This window comes from Trichosurus vulpecula, chromosome 8 (assembly GCF_011100635.1).
Source record: "Trichosurus vulpecula isolate mTriVul1 chromosome 8, mTriVul1.pri, whole genome shotgun sequence".
NCBI classification, from domain to species: domain Eukaryota; kingdom Metazoa; phylum Chordata; class Mammalia; order Diprotodontia; family Phalangeridae; genus Trichosurus; species Trichosurus vulpecula.
The window spans coordinates 96,335,036-96,358,206 of record NC_050580.1 but is presented as its reverse complement, the minus strand read 5'-3'; the positions used below and the strand labels follow the sequence as shown (position 1 = coordinate 96,358,206).

Genomic DNA, 23,171 nt, shown 5'->3' with positions numbered 1-23,171 from the left:
TGAGGTCAAACAAAGCAAGACTAATATCTTCTCGATATGAGAGCCCAACAAACACCTAGACAACAAAGTCTTCTTTTCTGTAGGCTAAGCATCCCAGTTTCTTAAACCAATCCTTGAATGGCATGGTTACCACTTTCTTTTATATCTCTTGGTTGTCCTCCACTGGACAGATTCCAATTTGATGATTTCCTTAGAACATGGTGTCCAGAACTGAACACAGGACTCCAGATGTGATCTGACTCACCAGAGTAACAGAGGACTCTCATTTCCATTGTCCTGGACACTACATCTCTCTTGATCCCGCATAACATTACATTAGTTGTGTCATTTTTCAGTCGTTTCTGACTTTCCATGACCCCATTTGGGGTTTTCTTGGCAGATATACTGGAGTGGTCCACCATTTCCTTCTCCAGCTCTTTTTACAGATGAGAAAACTGAGGCACACAGGACTAAAAGATGTGCCCAGGGTCACATAACTAGTAAATGTCTGGGGCCAGATTTGAACTCAGGTCCTCCTGACTCCACTGTTCTACCTAGCTGTCCTGCATTATGTGTATTGGCTGCCCTTTCAAGTTGTTACCTCATATAGAGCTTGGAATCTACTAAAAAACCCCAGGTGATGTTCATAATAAATGATCACTGACTGACTGACTTGCTTCCCTCCATTACACAGGAGGACTATCCATAAGCCCACAGCATAGGATTCTACATTTATATTTATTGTGTACTGTTTATTTATAAACATATCTAAGTATGCAGAGGTGGTGTATCATAGTACAGCAGAAAGATATATCTACAGTAGATAGGAAGCTGATCTTTTTTAAAACCCTTCACAGCCTGGCCCCAACTTGTCTTTTTAGTTGTTATGAGGATAAAATGAGAAGATTTGTGAAGTACTCTGCAAACCTTAAAGCACTATATAAATGCTAGCTTCAAATCCAGTAGTAATCTGATACTTAATACGTATGTGGCAAATCATTTGGGCATGTCTACTTGGGCAATTCACTTCAACTCCTTGGGCTTCGGTTTCCTACTATGGAAAGTGAAGGAGTTAGAGAAGATGGTCTCTCTAGTCCCTTTCAGCTTCACATCTATGACCATATGTGGCACATTGGGTATTAACCCTTCCCCCCACATCATGAACATAACTGAAGCCCTTTGGGAGATTGTGGACTATTTGTGAATTTCAATCTGTGTTGTGAATTCCATTTGGGAAGAAGATTCTTCAGGGAAAGACCCCAATACTGTTTGCTCCGTTTCTTGCCTATCTGATTCCAACCTCAATAACCTGGGATCCAGATGGATTTGGGGAAGAAAGGACATGAGAAAGTGCACTGTGCTAGCACAACTAGAAGCTGACTCTGTGTAATGGGTTGGTAAGAGCTTCTGTGACTGGCAAGGGATCTTCTGGCTGTCCCACAGACACTCCCCAAGGAATCACTAGAGTTATAATTTATGGAAGCAGAAAAAACACTCCATCTCCATATCAGCACCTGATCTCCAAATTGTATTGGAAGATTCTGAGAAATCGAGTGGGACCTATAATTCCTCTAAACTGTCTCTCTTGAAATAGAATTTATAAGAACGTACACTTAGGGACTTCTGCTCTTTCTTAATGAATTTTAAATGGGATGAAAATATTATGATCCCTTATATAAATCAACAAATTTGGTTTTCCTTCCTGGATGTCAAAGGAGAATGTCCCAGTATGACCTGAATTTTTCTTACTTCATTAACTGAAAAATTCAGGCCACAATTTGTAGTCCTACCTTCAAAAATTTAGGGTAATATGGGTTTGTTTTTATACTTTCTTCACTTCCCTTTTAAGAATTATTGCTTAAATGCAAGGATCCAAGACAACGCCAAAAGACTCATGATGGAAAATGCTATCCACATCCACAAAAAGAACTATGGAGTTTGAGTGCAGATTGAAGCATATTATTTGCTCTCTCTCTATCTCTTCTTCTTTCTTCTTTTGTTTCTTGTGGTTTCTCCCATTGGTTCTAATTCTTCTTTACAACATGACTAATGTGAAAAAAAGTTCAATATGAATGTAGAGCTTATATAAATTTACATGTCCTCTTGGGGTGGAGGACATGGAGAAAATTTGGAACTCAAAATCTTATGGAAGTGAATGCTGAATACTAAAAATAAATAAAATTTTTTAAAAAAAGTATTGCTTGAGTTTAAGAGAGCGAGGGAGAGGGAGAGGGAGAGGGGGTGAGAGAGAGAAAGAGAGAGAGAGAGAAAGAGAGAGAGAGAGAGAGAGAGAGAGAGAGAGAAAGGGAGAGGGGAGGGAAGGGAAAAGGAAGGGAGGGAAGGGAAGAGGGAAGGGGAGGGAATAGAAGAGGGAAAGGAAGGGAAGGGAGAAGGGAAGAGGGAAGGGAAGGGAAGGGGGAAGGGAAGAAGGAAGGGAAGGGAAGAAAAGGGAAGGGAAGGGAAGAGGGAAGGGAAAAGGAAGGGAGGGAAGGGAAGAGTGAAGGGAAGGGAATGGAAGAGGGAAAGGAAGGGAAGAGAGAAGGGAAGAGGGAAGGGAAGGGAAGGGGGAACGGAAGAGGGAAGGGAAGGGAAGAAAAGGGAAGGGAATTGCAGTATTTTTTAAATGAATAGAAAAAAAGATGTTTGGAAGGCAACAGACATGGAGAACAGTTCTGAAACCAATGTACTGAATGTATTATATAATTTTGAAAAGAAAAGCAAACTTTGTGGAAATGTGTAGGCATTCAAATGCAATATTCCTTTTGTTCCTCTTGGTATACAGGAAGTTTTGCTAATATTTGACAAATTCAGAATAACAAAAAATAAATAAAATCTATTTTGCTTCAACCAGAATAAACTACCTAAGCATTTTTTTCCTCTTCCATCAAGGTACTTATCTATCCGCAGACAGCACCTTTGACATAGTAAAGAAATATCAGTTTGGAGCGGGCAGCAAGCTGAATCTGGCACCAGGTCTGAGGGAGGGGTGAGCAATGAGCCTCTGGCTGATCAAAGACACAGTCAGGGAAGTCATAGAAGGTAGTCATTTCAAACAGATACAGAAATACCCCTCAAAGCACAGAGCATTTAAGAAAGACTCCAAGGAATAAGCTGACCTTGCCCAACTGGTCTCCTTGATCTTCTTCATACAATGACCCATCTTCCATCTCTATCCCTTTGCCCAGACCATCCTCCATGCTTGGAATGCACTTCCTCCTCACCTGTGATTCTTAAAAGACCCTAGTTTTCTTCAAAGTTCAGCTTGTCACTTCCTATAAAATAACCTTTCATAATTTCCCCCAGCAGCTAATACCTCCATCCACAATCCCCAAATTACCTTGCATTTACTTTGTATATTTTGCATTTGCTTATCTGTATTTGCCATGATAGAATGAATATGAACTCCCTTCGAAGAGGGACTATTTCATTTTGGTTGTTGTCATCTCCAGGACTTAACACAGTGCCTGGCCCATAGTAGAATCTCAACAAGTGTTCATTGGTTCATTGATCTGATACTTAACATTTTCTTGCCTGTAAAGTCAAAAAGTTGGATTGGATGATCTCCAAGGTTTCCATCTAGTTCCAACATTCCTATGGTTCTATAATTCAGATTTTCAGAAAAGGTCCAAATAGGCTGAACTTCAGGCCTGAATGGCTTCCTAAGGTACCAACAAAATGATGATAGGTCAAGTGTCTGCCAATTCTACCTGAGCTTTCGGGTTTTTTTGTTTTCATTATTTATTTTTAGTGTTCATCCCAACTTTAGATTTAGAGTTCCAGCTTTCTCCCTTCTGCCCTTCCTCCACCCACCGAGAAGGCAAGTAATATGATGCTACTTGTATGTGTGAAGTTGTGCGAAACATTTTCATATTAGCTGTACTGCAAAAAAGCAAGAAAAACAAAGAAAGTTTTAAAAGTATGATCCAATTTGCATTCAGAGTTCATCAGTTCTCTCTCTGAAAATGGACAGCATTTTTCATAATGGGTCCTTTGGAGTTGTCTTGGACCATTGTTTTGATCAGTCACCAAGTCTTTCACAGTTGTTTATCATTACAATATTGCCATTACTGTGTACAATGCTCTCTTGGTTCCATTCACTTCACTTTGCTTCCTTTCATATAAGTCTTCCCAGGCTTTTCTGAAACCATCCCATATGTCACTTCTTATAGCACAATATTATTCCATCACCATTATATATCCCATTTAATTTCTTCAGCCATCCCCCAATTGATGGATATCCCCTCAATTTTCAATTCTTTACCACTGCAAAAAGAGCTGCTATAAATATTTTTGTAAATGCAGGTCCTTTTCTTGTTTCTTTGGGATGCAGACCTAGAGTAGTAGTATTACTAGGTCAAAGGGTATACACAGTTTAATAGCCCTTTGGGCAAGTTGCAAATTGTTCTCCAAAATGGCTGGACCAGTTCACAAGTCCACCAACAATGCATCAGTGTCCCTATTTTTCCATGTCCCCTCCAACATTCATCATTTTACTTTTCTGTACATGTTAGGCAATCTGATTACTGTTCATCCTTTGTTTTTTTAAAGAGGGCCAATGACATCATAGGATGATGTGTTGACATGCACACGAGTTGGACTTAAGTGAGACAGATAGTTGCAAGGGGGTACCTCAGAGTTGTTTTAATTTGCATTTCTTTAATCAATAGTGATTTAGAGCTTCACCCAAGGTTAGTGGCCTCCTGACAATAGTTCCTGCCTCTGGCCCAAGTATTAAATCTATCTTGACTATGGAACTTGTGGCAGGAAAACCCATCAATTCTTCACAAAACAGCTCAATTGACAAAGTTGCCGGTTCAAGGGCAAACCAAAAGCTGCACTCTGATCTGGTAAGACCACATTTGTCATTTCATATTCGGGTCTGGGAGACACATTTTAGGAAGGATGTTGACCAGTGGGTGAGCATGTAAAGAAGGGCAACCAAGATGGTGCTAAGACATGAGAACCTGCATTAGAGGCCTGTCAGAAAGAAATGGGGATGTACAGCCTGATGAAGATGAATCTTACTTGATAGCTAGTGTCAAGTATTTATTTATAGAGCAGCCAGATGGAAGGAATAGATTGTTTAGCTTAGCCTCAGGGGGCAAAATAAGACTCAATGGGTAGAAATCACTAATGAAAATCAAGGACTGATGTAAGGAAGGACTTCCTAGCAGTAGAGGTCATCTCAGTAGAAGTCTTTAAGCATAGCCTGGATGAGGACTTCCTAAGTATGTTCTCTTGTTGAGAAATGGCTTTTGATTAAATGGACTTTGAGATTCATTTTAATTGTGAGAATTTATGTTTCAACCAGTACCTTGCTAATATAGCTCTAACATTTTTCCCCCTTCAAGACATCCTTTTTATATTATGTAAAAACAAATACATCCCATTTACACACTGGAGACCCGAAGTTCAGCCTAACTGGATCTTTATTAGAAATCTGAATTATAAAATCATAGGAATGGAAACCTTGGAGATCATCCAATCCTTACAACAATGCAAGAAAATTATTATTCTGACTAATTAGTTTTACTATCATCATAGCAAATTTTAGTAGTATATACATAAATGACAGGCTACTATCCATTTGAAACCATCTATATTAACAAATAACACTCAAGAAATAAGTCTTTATGACACTACACTATAATAGAATCCTCTATCACATGATGCACATAATTCTATACTTTCAAAAAGCACTTTCATAAGCATTATTACCACACTTTGTATGATTTGTTTCTTACAACAACCTAGGGAGCCTGGTACTAAAAATATTACTATCATCATTTTACAGATAAAGAAAGCAAAGCTCAGAGAGTTGAAGTGGCTTGGCCAAGATCACACAGCTGGTAAGTGGGAGGTCTAGGACAAGAACCTCCTTCTTCTGAGCTTCAAGATCTGTGTTCTTTCTGTTACAGCACAGTCTCCATGTATACAGTTTTGGTACTGGCCAACTTTTTGCCAAATTTAAGTAAAGTACAAAATAAGAAACATAGTACTGACAAATTAACCTACTCTGTACCAATTACATAATTGTTCTACATTTGGCAATTTAGCAAATACACTGCAGAACAACGACAACAAAAGGATCCCTGCTTGCTTTTAAGAACATTGTGAAATGTCAAATTGTACAAGAGAAATAAAACGTTCCATTTGGCAATAATTTGTTGTTAATAATCTAGAGAGATTAAGAATCAATTTGAAGGTATTTTGTTGCTAAGAAATTTAGAAAATGTATTCAATAAAATCCAATTGGCAACTCAACCAGGACATGTAGTCATTACTCATCTTTAAATGTCCAATTTTCAAAAGATCCCAATGAGAACTACAGGATTTACTATATAAGTTACTGTATTTTCTTAACCAGTTAACATACCTACAATTGTTGAATGATATTAAAGTATGGAAACCAAAAGTTTCATTTAGCTAAGTGCTCCTTTTTCGGCACACACTTAAGTTATATCTACAAACATAAAGGGTACCCCTATCTTCAGAAGGGACTGCTTTAAGGGTGATAACATAAACAATAAAGATCCAAGTAGATGTCAGATGACCATGCCTCAAGGATATTGCAGGGAGATTCATGCTCCAGAGAGAGACTGTACTAAATGACTTCTGAACTTCCTTCCAATTTCAGTTTATGTGATTGTAAGCTAAATCTTATAAAATGTTCGAGCTGGAAGGGAGACTCACACATTATCTAGTTCAACCCCTTCATTTATAGCTAGGGAAACTGAGGGCCAGAGAGATGAAGTGATTTGTTTAAAGTCACACACCCTGTTAGTGGTATAACCAGAATGGACTAAGGCCTGGCTGGCAACCTAACTTCTAAACTCTGAGTATAGTGAGTTTCATATCACAGATCTTCAGCAAAGACTGGATGACCATTTGTTGAAGATTTGGTATAAGGATTCACACTACAGGTAAAGGTTAGCCCTAGACAAACTTCTAACTCTGAGATTATATATCCCTATGACTGTTCTCCACTGCAGTCTACTTCTCTTACTAACTGGAGACAGTATTTTTTTATTGGATTGTATGGTTGCAACTAGCACATTTGTTAATCTGGAAAAATCAAGTCAAAAACTGCTCCATTCTTTGATACCAGTGATTTTCAAGCAAACACTTGCTATAATGGATCTTTCCTCCTATATGTTCCATGTTCCAAAAAAGAGGAAACAGGGAAGGAATTCTAATACTAATAGGTTCCAGTCATGTTAGGCAAAGTAACATGACAGAATGGTATTAACTTTTTTTTTAAAGTTATGGGCCAGCAAAGCCAGTACCTTGCTGACAAAGTATCAGAAGAGCAGAAGTTTACATACACGGATTAATTTTCTTAGTTAGGCTCTCATTAAATATCTTATGAATTCTAATGTAGTGTCCTTATACAAACAATTAAGTAAATACCTCCAGGAAATACATTGCTAATGCATCTAAATTAAAGAGATTTCTTGCTGATAGGATTTCAGTCATATCCAAAGACGTACTTTTGGAGGAGGGGGAGAGGGAGAGAAAAAAAGAAAGAAAGAAACACAGCCCGCATTGCTAATGAAATTTGGTTGAAAATTGCTGTAATCCATTTTCTGATGAAGTGGCTCAGATGCATTTTACCCAACCCAAAATACATAAGACAGAGATAAAAACATTCTTTAATAATAATGTACTTCTGATGAGATGGAATATAGAAAATTACACACTTGGTAAATTCATCAGCTAGAAGCAATCAGTAGAGCACTGGAGGTCACCTTTAGCATGTCCTCCGTTTGCTTTCATAAACAATCACCTGAAATGGAATGCTTTGGCTGACTTTTTCATTTGATTCAAACACGAAATGCTCATTATTCTTTTATGTCACACCAGGTTGATTTTAAACTTGTTCATCATTTAACCCAAATGCATACACATTTGAAAGTAATGTTCAACAGACTGCTATGGAACTCTATGTCTTCATCAGCAAACAAAGGCTGACACACTCAAAGGCATCCCTTCCTACAATCAAGGTTCAAAGTTGTTTGTGTCTTTATGGGAGACATCTGTATCATCATTTTCACTATTTTTAAACTATATCAAGTTTCTTTCATGATCAAACAGTTGAAATTTGGAGAGAGAAAGAGAGGGGGAAAGAGAGGGAGAGAAGGAGAGAGAGAGAGGGAGTGAGGAAAGGAGAGAAAGGGGAAAGAAGGAAGGGAAGAAGGGAGGAAAGGGAGGGAGGGAGAGAGGAAGAGAAAGAGAGAAAGGAAGAGAGAGACAGACAGAAAGACAGAGACACAGAGAGATACAGAGAGAGAGTGACAGAGACAGAGATGCAGTTGTGAAGGAAAAAAAGCAATTCTTTAAGAAAAGAAAAGGAAATAAAAGGTCAAGCTAATTGCCTCCATTTAAATATTCTCACCTTTGTTGCAAGAGCTTCAGCACTTTCTCGACAAGTCTTCTCTATTTCCAGATGGTTCTGCATAAAATTTACTTCCTCTATAACCATGTGAGAAACTAAAAATGAAGAGAAAAAGTTTTTAGCATTAAAAAATTAGTCAGCTGTTTCCAAGAGTTCATGTCCCATGATTGTGAATGTCATAATTCTATTACTAGCTAGTCCTTTAACTACTACCAGAAAATGTTAAAACTATTTGAACTCTCTGAAATTGGCAAATGTTTTAATTTGAACAGGAAAACAAAAAATGGCTAACTTTATAACTTTCCATATAATATACACACATATTTAATATATATAAATATACTGCCCTTTAGAAAGCAAGCAGAAAACTTGTTAGTGTTATGTTAAATAAAGGAAGTGTCTCTCTTTCTCTCTCTTAACTAAAGAGAAGTGTCAAACATGACACACAGTTCCTGGCAGGATATCATAGATGAATTCAGAGGGAAAATCAGTTAATCAAAATTAAGAGAAGATTCACACTAGGAAAATAAACAATTTGTCCTAAGTACCCATTGATCATATCATGCTGGAGTGACCATGTGGTAGCATTAAGCAAAGCAGGAAAAAATCTATTGCTACATATTCTTAATTTGTAGAATTCATTGCATAGAAGTTACAGCAATGAAATAAACTCTGGGGGAAAAAGTCCAGAAAAAAAGTAGCTACATCCTATGTGTCAATGAAATTATATAGAGAATAGAAACTCTTGCATTATATCTAGTAGGGTTAGAAGAAAAACAGAGCTATTTAATTTTTTAATGCTTTGCCATTAATTTAAAAATACTCCTTTTGAGATTTTCCTAAGTTGGTTCATTGAATTTGTTACCTGAAAGCTCAAAGTAATTGGAACTTGCATTGTGTTTTTTAAGTTCAGAGAAGAAAAATTGTATCTTTTCCCACATTTGGGGATTAAATAAAATGCATTGTCATAAACTGAACTGGAGACATATGGATTTATTGACTCTTGTCACTCACAGCCAATCACAGAACACCCAAATGTGTGAAGCTTCCCAAAGTTAGGCAGAAGGCCCTGGGCTTGCGTCACACAACTAGAGATTACTTTTGCTTCATTTAAGCTTAATTAACCTACAATTATGATTAAACTCGGAGAAAAAATTTCTCTCCAAATTAAATACAAAAATGTATTACTTCCTAAGTCTGTCCAAAGTTCTTATTATGTTAATATTCAAATTCATAAAGCAGCACTAAGTGGCCAGAAACATCTCTAACCTTGACATTTTTTCAGGGGTAATAATAATCTGCAGCAAATGCAGGCCAACCAAAAACCACTTAACTAATTAGTAGTTGCAGTCACCGAGAAAAACATGAATCAACACTGTTATTACAAGTGGCACATTTGAGTGGCATCTAATTATGACTTGATGAGCACGATACTTGCATTATCAACATTACTACTGCATCCCATCAGGGACTAAAAGCTGCTGATGGCATTGACTTCGAGAAACTCCCACTCAATGGTACAGCAGCACCCAACAATCCCCTTGGCAGGGGCACCCTCACTAAATGACACGTTAAGCATAATTACTGGTAGACATTGTAAATAAACAGGATTGGAAGTGAACATTGTACCAAGTGCATAAGACACAATCTGACACATTGGAAGTGGCAGCCGTAATTGCGAGTTTCTTTGACTGCTCAAGATCATTTCAACTGCATTTCTCAGAGGACAGTGATTATAACTGTGGAGACAGACGGCATAATGGTATCAGCACTGCTGACAGAGCAGTGAATTAAATTGTATCTGCTGTTGTGTGAAAGCCTTGATGAGAGGTACAGATGCCTTAGTGGTCTTATCATTATAACACAATGGTCATGTTGTCATCAACCTTTCTGGCTCCAATTGAAAAGAAATGATTGTGTGTTGAAGCCCCCCCCCCCCTTTCCTCACCACCCCCCTCCTCCCCTTCTATCTCTTGTTCTGAATAGAACCAATTTTCAGAGAGCTATGAAATCACGCAATAGGGCCTAAAATGCAGCTGCTTGGCATACAAACGGGTCCCCATTAAACTGGAATCACACACAATATGTGTTTATGCCAGAAGAACAAATAAAAGCTGAGTACAGGCCAAGTTTATTCACAGACACAAAGCCCGTGTAGCTCTTCATCAATATAATTGCCTTTTATATTGTAGTTTAAATAATAGGCTCTATTATTTCCTTAAAATCCTAATATTCTCGGCATTTTATCACTATGTTTACAAGGTATGTTCTTCAAAAAATGTGAAGGGAAGAGAAAAGAAACCTATACAATTTTACAACATCAAATATTACTTTGAATTTTTAGTCTTAACTACTTGACATTTTCTGCCACAATCTGGTATTTCCAGTATCATAACAAAAACATAAACACTCCACACTTTTCATTGGAATTTGACTTTTTTCATTCAACAACATTCTTACTTATGGAAGAGTTAGAAGATCATTTTAAGGTAGCAAAGTTTAGGCCTAGTAGATACGCACAAAAACAGTTTGTAAAAAGCTGCCATGTCATTTAACTTGATAAACTTAGCTAGATGGCACAAGTTTATGGTATTCCCACCCTTCTCCGCCCCTGGCCCCCACCCATCATTCTATGAATGCTATTCTATCAGGCACAAGTATGTGTTTTAGAAGAGACAGGTCTTCTCTAGCAACACCCTTCTCTTATCAAGAAACTTTCTCATTGGGTTACATACTAAATTAGCAGAACTAAACCTAGCCTATCTCTTAACTTTCTGATCAGGTGAGTATGGAAAAGCCTAGTTCAAACTGCATTGTAATTGCATTCGTGAGATTTTTATATATTTGGAATGATAGATGAAAAAAGAAGAACAGAAACATAGTAACAAAATCCCCCTAGATCTGGGGTTCTTAATATTTTTTTTCGTATCATGGACCCCTTCAGCAGTCTGTTAAAGCCTATGGATCTGTTCTCAGAATAAAGTTTTTGAATGTACAAGGTAGAATTACAAAGATACCAATTGCACTAAAATATCACTATCAAAATATATTTTTAAAAAACCAGTTGCATAGGCATTAGGTTAAGAGGTCTACCCTACACGTTAACTACTACTTTTTCCAAACTAGTTTAAAACAGTTATAAGTTTAATCAGTTATAAATTTTAACCAGTTATAATAAGTTACAAGCATATCCATTAATGTTGCCAGTCAGCAAAGATCCAATCATAGAACAATTATGTTTATCTGTTAGACACAATTCTCTTATTCTCCTGAAACTTTAAACTAATTTTTCTCAGTTAGACTATTGTTGTTTTTATTGTGAAGAGAAGTCAAAAGGGCATTTGCATTGGAAAGTAACACTATGGATCAGAGATGTTTCTTGAGAAAAATCTCTCAGTCGATGAGATGCAGGCAAGGACTGTGCATATTTAAATAGCACATGGTACCATTCTCACCCAACATCACACAACACGGCATAGCTATGAAAACTAATATGTACCCAAAAAATAAGAATGAATTTTAGTTCTAGACATACAGCAAGCCCAAAGGGAATCAGGTTTCAACCTAAGAGAAGTCTAAAATTAATTCCAAGGGATCTCATGAATATGATGATGTTAGTCATCTACCATAGGTCCATCTTAGTGTTCTTTTGACCTGTGGTGACCAATAGGATGAGACAGGCCTGAACAGGAGAAAACGGGACAGGCAGTGAAACAAAAAATGTGCATAATACTGCCTGATGGCAGCCATGAAAAACGTAGTGAAGGTAAATATACCAACGGATAATTTTCTAAAGTACTATACCAATGACCCTGGTTCTCAAAAGCTATGCTTAGCAAAATTCAAGTACTGGCAGGTTCAACCTATAATAATCATTTTAACAACTCCTCTACAGAGCACTGTAAGGTTTACCAAGTCTTTGACCTAAATTAAGCTAGCTCTTCATTGCTTTCTTTTAAACTTTAAAACTCACAAATCTAGTATGTGGCAAATATCAAACGCGAAACCAAAAACTTCATCAAGGCTAGTTTCCTCAAAGAAAATGGTAATTTCAGTGAAAAAAAAATCCATTTTTATGCTGAATCTTTATTCAGATTGGGGGAGGGAGAAAAGAATGAAGAATGATGAAAATGGCAGCTGGGGTGAAAAAATGCATAAATGTCAAAGTAACAGTCAATTTGGGGGTCATGGTCCCTACTATCATCTCCCCCCCCCAAAGCAGTCATAAATTCAAGTACAAAAACCTGAACTATATCCATTGCATATAGCATGAAGTCAACAAAACATCAATAATTCCAACACATTATAAGAGATACTGTCAATGCTACCATAATAACTCTTTCAGATATGACACAATGTCAATACAAGTGTGAGAACGCTCCATTAATACTGCATTTAGGGACTAGGAATCCCTAAGCAACCATAATTCATACATTCATAAATAAGAGATACTTCCATCATAGTATACTGGCCTCAAAAGACATGGGATGTCAACAACACTTTCTTCAGCTTGTCTTTGTTGCTGCTAGGCACCATAAAATAACCCAGCCCTATTGAAATTTAACTACAATGCTGAATTTTAGTGCCTTTTTTTAACACAGATAAAATGTTTTGTTACAACAGTTACCAGGAGAAAACACGGTAGGATACAATTTAAGAGCCTGATTATTTTGCGTGGTTTGCAGTCGGCTGGAGAGTAGGCCCTGCTTCTAAGAGAGAGCGCCTTAGAAGTTGGACAGCTGAGGTCGCTACATACTCACTCCCTAGCCCCCACCAATGTTTCCCTCCCCACATCTAAAACCTCACCATAGGTGGCTCAGTCACGTTCTACCCCCAAAGAAAACGTAGCAACAGATGTACACATCTTAAAAGAAAATCATATACCGAACATTCAACTGCATGGGTTAAGACCATTAAGTTATCTCTCTTTTACTGTTTCAGAAAAACAAAACAGATAGAATTATAGCTATAGATAGAAAAGGTAAAGCTATAGATATGAACAGGGATATAGATATAGATGATAGAAATATAGATGACATAGATTATATATGGATACAGATGTAGATATATAGATATGGCTAGGGATAAAGATGATGGAGTTATAGATTTAGACACAAATACAGATATAGAAAATATAGAGATATACAGATATAGACATAGATGATATAAATATGGATACAGAAAGATATAGATTTTAATATACACACAGATACAGATATAGATGATATAGATATTGATAAAGATGATAGAGATATGTGGATATAGATTATATAATAATGATATAGATATGGATGATAAAGATGAAGATAGTAAACATAGAATAGAAAGATATGATGACTGACTTGACTATCAGCAAGGTAGCCCTGTACTTCTGTGAAAGTGACACATAGTGAGAGTGCACATGCTAAGGCATCTGCTATGTTTTACTACATGAATAAAACTGAAACATCTACGTACTTTTCTGAAACTCCTCCAGTTTCTTAACAGCTTCATCCCGTTCCTGTTTAATTTTGTCACACTGAAAAGGAAAAAAAAAGGATAGTGATATTAATTTAATTCAAGTCAATAAGACGTATTATAAGCCTATTATATAATAGTAAGAAATGCTAGATATTAAAAATAAAGACTTCAGACTAACTGTAACAAGTTTTGAGGCAGGGGTTAGGTAAACACAGGCAAACTTTATGAGCAACTTCTCAACAAAATGTTCAGACATGATTCCAAAAAAAAGTTTTGCTGGAGGAAAAATTAAAAAGCAATGGTTATTCTTATCTGCTCGAACAATTTTGCTAAAATAGTATTTCCACCACTGTATTCTGCTATTTTTCTAAGACCTTCCAAAAATAGAGACATTTTATTATAATTATCTATTCAATAAAATTTCTGTGACACATACTCAATCTAAAAATATTCACTCTTTAAGAGAACTCTTTGGCTGTATAACACTAGCTTTTGTTAATACAGTGGCTGTCATGGGCATTGGCTAATCCTCTACTTCTCTCATGTAGTCATGGAGGTCAGGTAGAGTCTCAGTAAGCTATGAATTCAGAAGTTTCCTCCAGGATCAGATGATTTAGCTGGCCCACTAAAACTCATACAATGGCTGATTGATGAATGAATGAATGAAAACATGTTTTTTAAGCATCTACCATGGGCCAAACTCTGTGCTAAGGGTACAAACACAAAAATGAAGGCAGTTCCTGCCCTGCCCTCACAGAACTTACATTTTAATAAGGGAAGACAACTCAAATAAAGGAGTAGTGATCAGGGAGGGATATTAAGTTGGAAAGTTATAACAATGGTAGGTAGAGCCACAAAGGAGGAGATGGAGATACCTTTCCAGGAGCAATGACAAGAGTTAACTATTATGGTTTCAGAATGATAAGAGGCATAAGAGTATGTGTGAAGCAACATGACAGCTGAGGAGGAGATGGCTAGGGAGTAAAGAACATTTGGATTACTAAGTAAACACCAATCAGGCAGCTAGGTGGTGCAGGGAGTAGGGCATCAGTCCTGGAGTCAAGGGGATCTGAGTTCAAATCCAGTCTCAGACACTTGACACACTTACTAGCTGTGTGACCTTAGCCAAGTCACTTAACCCCAATTCCTGCCTTCCCCCCTTCAAAAAAAAAAGTAAACACCAATCAGGATTACAGATAAATGGGTTCCCCCAAAGCAGTTTCTTTTCAGGTCTTGGGGTTGATCCCCAAACCCTGGCAAGGTACATCATAATTGATATTTATATAACACTTTAAAATTTCTAAAGCACTTTGTATGCATTGCCTCATTTGAGACGTAACAATCCTGTGAGATAGATATCATGGGCATTATTATCCCCATTCCACAAATAAGGAAACTTAGGCTCTGAAAGATTATGTGATTTGCCCATTGTCACAAAGCTATGAAAAATAGGATTTGGACCCAAGTCTTCCCAATTTGTATTTCAGCACTTTATCTACTATGCCTTGCTGACTCTCTCATCAACTCATACATCAGGAAGAGGCACCTCACTCCCTCAATTAACAAGCATTTATTAAAGGCTTTTATTCATATGCCACTGTATGCCAGGAACTCTGCTAGACATTGGTGATACAAAGACAAAAATTCATTTTCGGTTTTAATCAAACCCTTAGTCCCCTCCACTGAGACTGCCAATAGTAGCAGAAGCATTGAATAGGGACAGCATTCTATTCACACCTAAACAAAGACTACCAGCTCACTTCTCACACAGGCCACCAAATAACTGTCAAATACCGGTAACTTTCAGCCAATGCCAGTCTCAGATGGTGGCACATCAACAGTCCAGATGTTAAAGATTCCATTACCAAAATCCACTCACTGATCAAATCTTAATTTCCTTCCAAAAGGATTAGGTAGAAAGGCTCTAGCAGAGTCCAGGCCAGAATGGCCCGGCCTTTTTTTTTTTTATTTTAAACAAAACAAACAACAAAAAAAAAGCAGGTGACCAATCTCTACAAGCACAGTTTTTATGTAATTCCTGCCTTCATGAATAGCAGATTCTCTAGCTGTCTACAAGCCTACAGCTGTGTAATACCAAAGGTCTTCATGTGTCTGTGGCTTCTATTTTCTGCAACTGCATTATGAGAGAACTGGCAGCCACAGAATCTACCATCTGCTATGGATATTGAAAGGAAAAAAAAATTTACAAGTGCAGCAAATGTAGCTTTACTTATCATAAGATGGAACAAAATCCAACGTAAAGGATATGTCTATTCACTGAGCAGGGGTCCGAATGACCAATTAATACATTATTTTAGTAAGTCTTGAAAAAGATTGTACTTTCTCATTCAACTAGAAAAGAAGAGGAACATTAAAAATATTATAGGCCTTTTAGGTGGAATGTTGTATCTTCAGTTATATTACGCTAAGCCACACAGTCAAAGAACCCACCCCCACCCCAGCTGCACCATTTATATAAACTGCTCCCTTTTTGTGTAAGAATTGCCCGCAAAGACCTTGCAAAAGCAACAGATGTTCTCGGGACCACATTGCTTAATTGTAATTCCCAATGATTCTCTGTTGCTTACAACTCACATGGAACATAGCAGCATGATTGCTGGCTAGTTTAAGCAACCTGGATAATATTACGCCTGCTCTATAGTCTCTATTTTGGCTCTTTATGAAGTGGCAAATTGATCCATGGTTGGCCTTGTGGGTTTTGAAAGCCCTTCATAGTGGAGGCCCTGGCTATTTTCCAGATTTCTTCCTTGAACCTCATCCAGGCAGATACCTGGCTTCTGACACTGACTCTGAACTTCTGGGTTTTGGCAGGCAGGTCTGCAGAGAAGGTCTCTGTAGTATGAATTTGTGACACCCAAAGATGTCTTGTCTAGATCCTTTACACAATCTTAAATTATGATCAACTTTGAATGATCTGCATTAACAGTGTAACAATGAAACAGACTATATACACCTGAAAAAATATACACATATGTATACATATATACATATACATGCAATTATTACACATATGAATCAAGAAGTAGCCAAAGACAATCCAGAAAGACTACAATTGTAAGAATGGTGTGTGTGGGGCCATAATAATCATTTAGTTCCACACTTTTCTTTATAGATGAAAAAACTAGCCCAGAGAAGTGATCTGCCTTCCCTAAAAACATATAGCTAGTAAGTGAAGCAGATTAGAATTTAAGCTTTGATTCTGTGATAACAGAAGTTCTAATCTTTTCACACACACACACACACACACACACGCGCACACACACACACACACACACACACGAGCTGGTCTACCATATGTCTTCCTTACAAAAATCTTATGAAATAGGTAGATATAAGTATTACTATCAACTTAACAGATGAAAAGGCTGAGGTCCAGGAAGCTAAGTTCTTGTCCCTGATTATGCGAGCAGAGCCAGACCTTCTGAAACTTAGTACAGTGTTCTTTTCAGTAACCATTGTTGCCTCTTGACTGATCTCAATATGGAGAACTAACAACTGATTGCATTTGGCATCTAAGGGAGTACTTATTTTTTTTTTAAAAAAATGTTCTATGTTATACTACTTTCCCATTTTCCTCTCCCCACTCTAAGATTTTTTCATTTATTTTCCCTCAAAAGAAGAGCCTATATATACTAATATGTATACTTTTCATATATATACAGAGTATGAATATGATGAGAATTTATACATATTTACCTAATATGGAATAAGCTGCTTCAAATTACTTTTTAATAACAACTACTATTGTACTGCTTCATTTGGACAACTCAGGCTGGACTTTAACCACAATTTATAAATTCCTACAAACATATTCAGAGCATACAATAAATTAAACTATTTTAACTTGCAAGAAATTCTTTCTAATCTCCATTCCCTCTTTCTAAATGTTTTTGAAGTTCTTTGTTTCACTCCAATTTTAACAGGAATAAGAAGTGGGAACTACCCTAAAGCTGTATTACTGTATTCTCCAAATTCTAGGTATTTATTGTGTGTTAGATGGAAACACGTGTCATCAGAACAGAGATCCTGGTTCTTTGTTTCTGGATAGATTGCTGTTAATAAGAGACTCATTTTCACTTTCAAACTGCTAAGTAATTACTTTTTTTTCCCCCTGGCACAACCACTTGCTATTCTATCTCAAAGAAATTGCATGTATATGGATGTATTATGCATGAACACTTAGCACAATAGATGCATATCTTGCTTTTTAAAGTGATTTTTATTGAATCCTTTAAAATAAAATACTTTAGAACCTTTACTCCTGAAAACTATACAAGAGGAGGCAATGTTTAACAATACACAACTCAACTAAGGCACAGACAGTATCATATGGCCAGCTTCTTGAAACATAAGTCTTGGAAAGTATCTGCCTCTCTCCATTTTCATTCATGGCTCCTGGCAGGGTGACAGAAACCACGGATGTGCTGTTACAGTATATCACCAGAACTACTTCTACTCCAAGCATTCAGATACTGACTCACTTCAAAAATCTAAGGACCTCATACGAAATACAAATGTTTTCCATTTTTAAGGAAATCACTATCAGAATATGTTCTCTCTCTTTTAGTGACAAATCTGGGGGTTTTACAATCCAGTTTGGATTTGGCACTACCCCACCCCACACACACATACATTCCTTCTCTTTTCTTCCATATAGGAAAAAAAAAGCTAACTCCAAACCTCAATCAATTGTGATACAGCCCCTTGCTCAAGAGCAAAGACTTTAAAATGTGTCTTCAATTGTGTGGCTGCACAATTGGCCAATGAAATGTGTGGATAACACAAGTATAATGATGTCAGCAATGATAAATTAAAGCTTTTATTTAGTTGGAAGCCTACTTAGTCCTTCCGCTGTTTTCCAAAAGGGAAAGAATATAATTAAGAAAGTTGTTGTTGACTTTAAATAGAACAGTGGAGCACAATAATTTTCACTGGCCCACCCCCCTCCCACCCTTGACCATATGTTGGTGAACCAACTCCATTTTACAGATGTCAATCTTAATCTTTTATGGGCAAGGGAGATCTACACTCTTATGTTCTGGTCATAATTTATGTGCTACATCAATTTCTCAAATTAAGTTTTGGTCTTACTCGCCTTTCTGAATCGGTCCATCTGCAAACTTAATGAACGTGTACTGACTTCAACCTCAAAGTTATTGATGAAAACAAAATTCAGGTAAACTCCCAGGTAGCAGGTTAACAGTGTAACAGCCCAACAAATCATCCCAAATAGGAGCTAATTAAAAAATCATTGGCATTTACCTTTAGAGTTTATTATGTGATTATATATTTGTTTACAACATCCATACATAATAATTCGTTACCAACAATCCTTTGAGGTAGATGATACCAATACAATTATCTCCATTTTACAAATAAGGAAACTGAGAATCTGAAAGCCCAAGTTACCTGCTTCTGATCACAAAGCTAAAGAGTCTCAGTGCCAGGATTCAAACCCAGATCTCTCTGACTCTAAGACCAGCCCTCTTTCTACTATGCCATGTTGCTTGAGATTGTTTTATATATAGCTTTATATTATGACAGGGATATAGTTTACCTTCCTAATTCTGTGGACATTTCAAAGATTACGTTAAGTTTGCAATCACTATAAAATCTTTATGAAATCTGGGAAATGGTCAAAGCTCCAAACAAAGCTACCCTCAGTGGAAAAAAATTAAAGATAACCAAAAAGTTGGTTTCCCCAAATGATTTTCTATAGTAAACCCTCACAGTCACACAGTGACTGAAAAGGACAGACAAATATGATTGTCCCCTTGTATAAATGCATGTTGATTATGAAAACAGCATTGATTGGGGGAATAAAAGCTCCCCTAGGGGATCTCCTCAGACAAGGTGTCTCACAAGCTTACGTTGGGATCACACAAGAGTCCACAAAAGACTCAGTCACAGAAATAATTGGCAATGATAACATGAGTATCAACATCAAGCAAGGCATTGCCCAGGGAGATGTCTGCTCACTCGAGATATTTAGAGTCATATTTAGAGTTTGTCCTGAGCAAATTATAAATAGATTGATTAATAGATTGGTGAGATTCTCTTGGTATTACTGTTCCTGGATGGAGTTAAAGCCTATCAATGGCATAGGGCTACTTTAAGGGCCATGATCACTAAAAGATGTGGGCCTGGCAATCTGAGGAAGAAAAACTGAGTGTATGAAGCATGTGTATCTCACAGATTATGGCATGTAGTTGGATGAGCAGCCAATAGAATGAGGGTTTGGGTTTTAGGTTGTGTTTTTTTTTGTTTGGACTTGTGATTTCACTTATGTGAGGAATTCTGGGTAAGGAAAATATCTACCAATGCAGATTAGATTATATATTATAAATGCAATTTATAGCCTTAGAGAGCCATCTAGAGAGGTAGGTCAAAGAGGGCACTTGAATCTATATCTTCCTGAATCTGAAGCTAGTTCCCAGCTCAGTAGACCTCACTCTTCATTCATCAATATAAATACATTAGACAGGCATGGCAGATAAATATGACCCAGAGATAATTACATAGGAGTTGCTATGTCTAAACAATATTTGTGAAACTGTCCATCACTTTCAATGATTCAGAACTGTCTGCTACCACAAAACACCATATCCTTTTTAACACTGACTTCTTCTCAGTGATGTTATATGCCTACAAATTATGGAAATGACACAATATCAAAAAAATCGAGCCTACTGGAGACACAAAGGGAAATGGAAACAAATATAGTGGGTGGTGAAAGTAGGCTGCTGCTGACTGCCAACCATGACTTGTCATTTACACCAACTCTCTTCGACATCACTGAGAATATGTATCTCCATAAAAGGAGATGTCATGTAGTAGGTAGGAGCTATAACAGATGGATAGCTCAAGAACCATGCCAGTATTCATAAAATATTAAAAAAAAACCAGAACAACCTACCATTGGGGAGAACCCACGGAAGATTTATGGAAAGACATGGATAAGAATCACATAGGATAAGAAGACATTGATACATTTTGATCTATTCTAGTGTCCATACTGATGATATAATTGATCTGAAGTGTCAAAATGAGTTTCCTATTTTGAATACAGAACTAACAAGTAGTGACTTTAAAAGAACATTGTGTGGTTAAGTCTGAGATTAAGAATATACTCTGGATAATATTAAGTAGTGACTTACCCAGGGTCATTGAATTTCTGGCAGAGTTAAGAATTCATATACTAATAATCAAAAACTGAGCAAATGAATAGCAACACTGAAGAGGACAAAATATGTGCTCTTCAGTCATCAGGAATAATTCTACTTTAAGAATGATCCCCTTTCCTCAGGTAATTATGTACCCACTGAAACTTCCCAGTCTTCTTATACCTTAATCTTACCCCCAAACGTACTCTTCAATTCGGTGACATTGGCCTCCTTGCTTTTCCACGAACAAGTTACTCCATCTCCTGGCTCCTGGCTCTGGCCCCCCATGCCTGAAACGCTCTCCCTCATATCTGCCTACTGGTTTCAGAAAGTCCCAACTAAAATCCTATCTTCTATCAGAAGCCTTTCCCATTCCCTCTTAATTCTTCAATTATTTTCTTATTTATTCTGTACATAGCTTATTTTACATATTTATTTGCTTGCTGTCTCTCCCTTTAGAATGTCAGCTCCTTCAGGGCAGGGACTGTCTTTTGCTTTTATATCCCCAGCACGTAGCACAGTGCCTGGCACATAATAAGCATTTATTAAATATGCACTGACTGACCGAACATATGGTCTTTTGACATTTTTATAGCTTCCTGACAAGAGTAGTGAAAAAGAAATATGGCCAAACTTAAGACAAGATAGCTCCACCTCATCTACAAGTTTCATTCCTCTGGCATTTAAAAAAAAATTCAGCATTAAAGTGGAGCCCCTGGATATGGATATCGGCTCAAGTAGTTTTTTCAATTGATGCTAAGGCCAACTCACTATCAAGGATGTCTGTTAACTCTTTAGTTCACCAGTACATATATTCTGGACATACAATATAAATGAGCCTGGCCCAGAGATGGAAAGGTCACTACTTCTTGCCAGTCATATATTCCTTAGCTGTGAAACTCCACCCTATGGGTGAATTATGCTGAGTGGTAGACAAGGACAAAAATACCTAACCAACTATACATAGTTAGTCCCTCTTCATATGCCACAGAGTGATCTACTAGGAAACCAGAGTTTGCTCAATCATCTTGCCATCTACCCTGATACCATACACATACCCCTCTCCCTATTTCCACTTATTGCTCTAAGAACAGTAATCAAATCAATACCACTATTGTTACCGGAAAGGATATAACAACTGATTGTGCTATGGCTGCTCTTGAAATCTCTATGACTTCCCAAACCGAAACTCCTTTCCCTAGCTTCAAATCTCCCATACATGCTAGTTCCCACTATTAGAATGTAAGCTGCTTGTAAACTGGTAATTGGTCTAGCCATGCTGGAAAGCAATGAGGTGCTATGCTCCAAAATGCACCAAATGGTGCACATCCTTTAACCTACTGTACTCTTCTAGGCTCATACTCCAAAGAGATCAAGACAAGAAGAGGAGCCATTTATACAAAAACATTTATAACAGCTCATTTCATAGTGGCAAACAGGTGTACCCATTAGTTAGAGAATCGATGAACAATTATGGTATATGAATATAATAGAAAACTGTTATTCCATAAGAAATTACAATAGAGATAATTCAGAGAAACCTGGAAAGGTCTATATGAAATGATGCAGAGTGAAGTGAGCAGAACCAGAGGAGCAATTTACGCAATAACAGTATCATAAAGACACACTACTTTGAAAGCCTTAAGATCTCTGATCAATGCAATGACTAACCATGACTGGGAAAACCAATGATGACTCATGTTACCTATCTCCTGACAGAGAACAATAGATTCAAGATGCAGAATGAGATAAAGATTTTTAGACATGAACAATTTAGGAATTTTTCTTGCTTGACTATGGCATAATTGTTACAAAGGTTTTGCTCTTCTTTCTTTTAAGTTAAGGGTGGGAGTAAAAGGAAGAGATAACAAATGTTCGTTAATTTAAAAACAAAACAAAATAAGAAAATTACAAGTTTCTTGGTAGCAGGAAATATCTGAGTTTTGCATTTCTATCATCAGTACCTATGACAGTACCTGGCACATAGTAGACCTTTAATAAATGCTCTTTTCATTCATTTGTCTAAAGAGAGACAAACAAAAAGGAATCTGATCTTTTTCTCCTCTAAAACAAAAATTATCCCCACATTAAAGTATGTGGTAAAAAAAAAAAGATGGGGAAGGGGAGTTTATTTGGTCCTCCTTATCCCTGAT

The 23,171-nt window shown here is 37.1% G+C and overlaps 1 protein-coding gene across 1 annotated transcript in view; it reads right to left on the bottom strand.

The window, feature by feature from the left end:
* The window catches only part of SHTN1 (shootin 1), a 118,112-nt gene that overhangs the window by 74,012 nt on the left and 20,929 nt on the right, over window positions 1–23,171 (bottom strand). The window contains exons 3-4 of the mRNA XM_036735333.1: window positions 13,832–13,892; window positions 8,375–8,469 (exon numbers count right to left, since the gene is read on the bottom strand). Of these exons, the coding sequence (XP_036591228.1) occupies window positions 8,375–8,469; window positions 13,832–13,892 (156 nt within the window). The remainder of the gene's footprint in view (window positions 1–8,374; window positions 8,470–13,831; window positions 13,893–23,171) is intronic.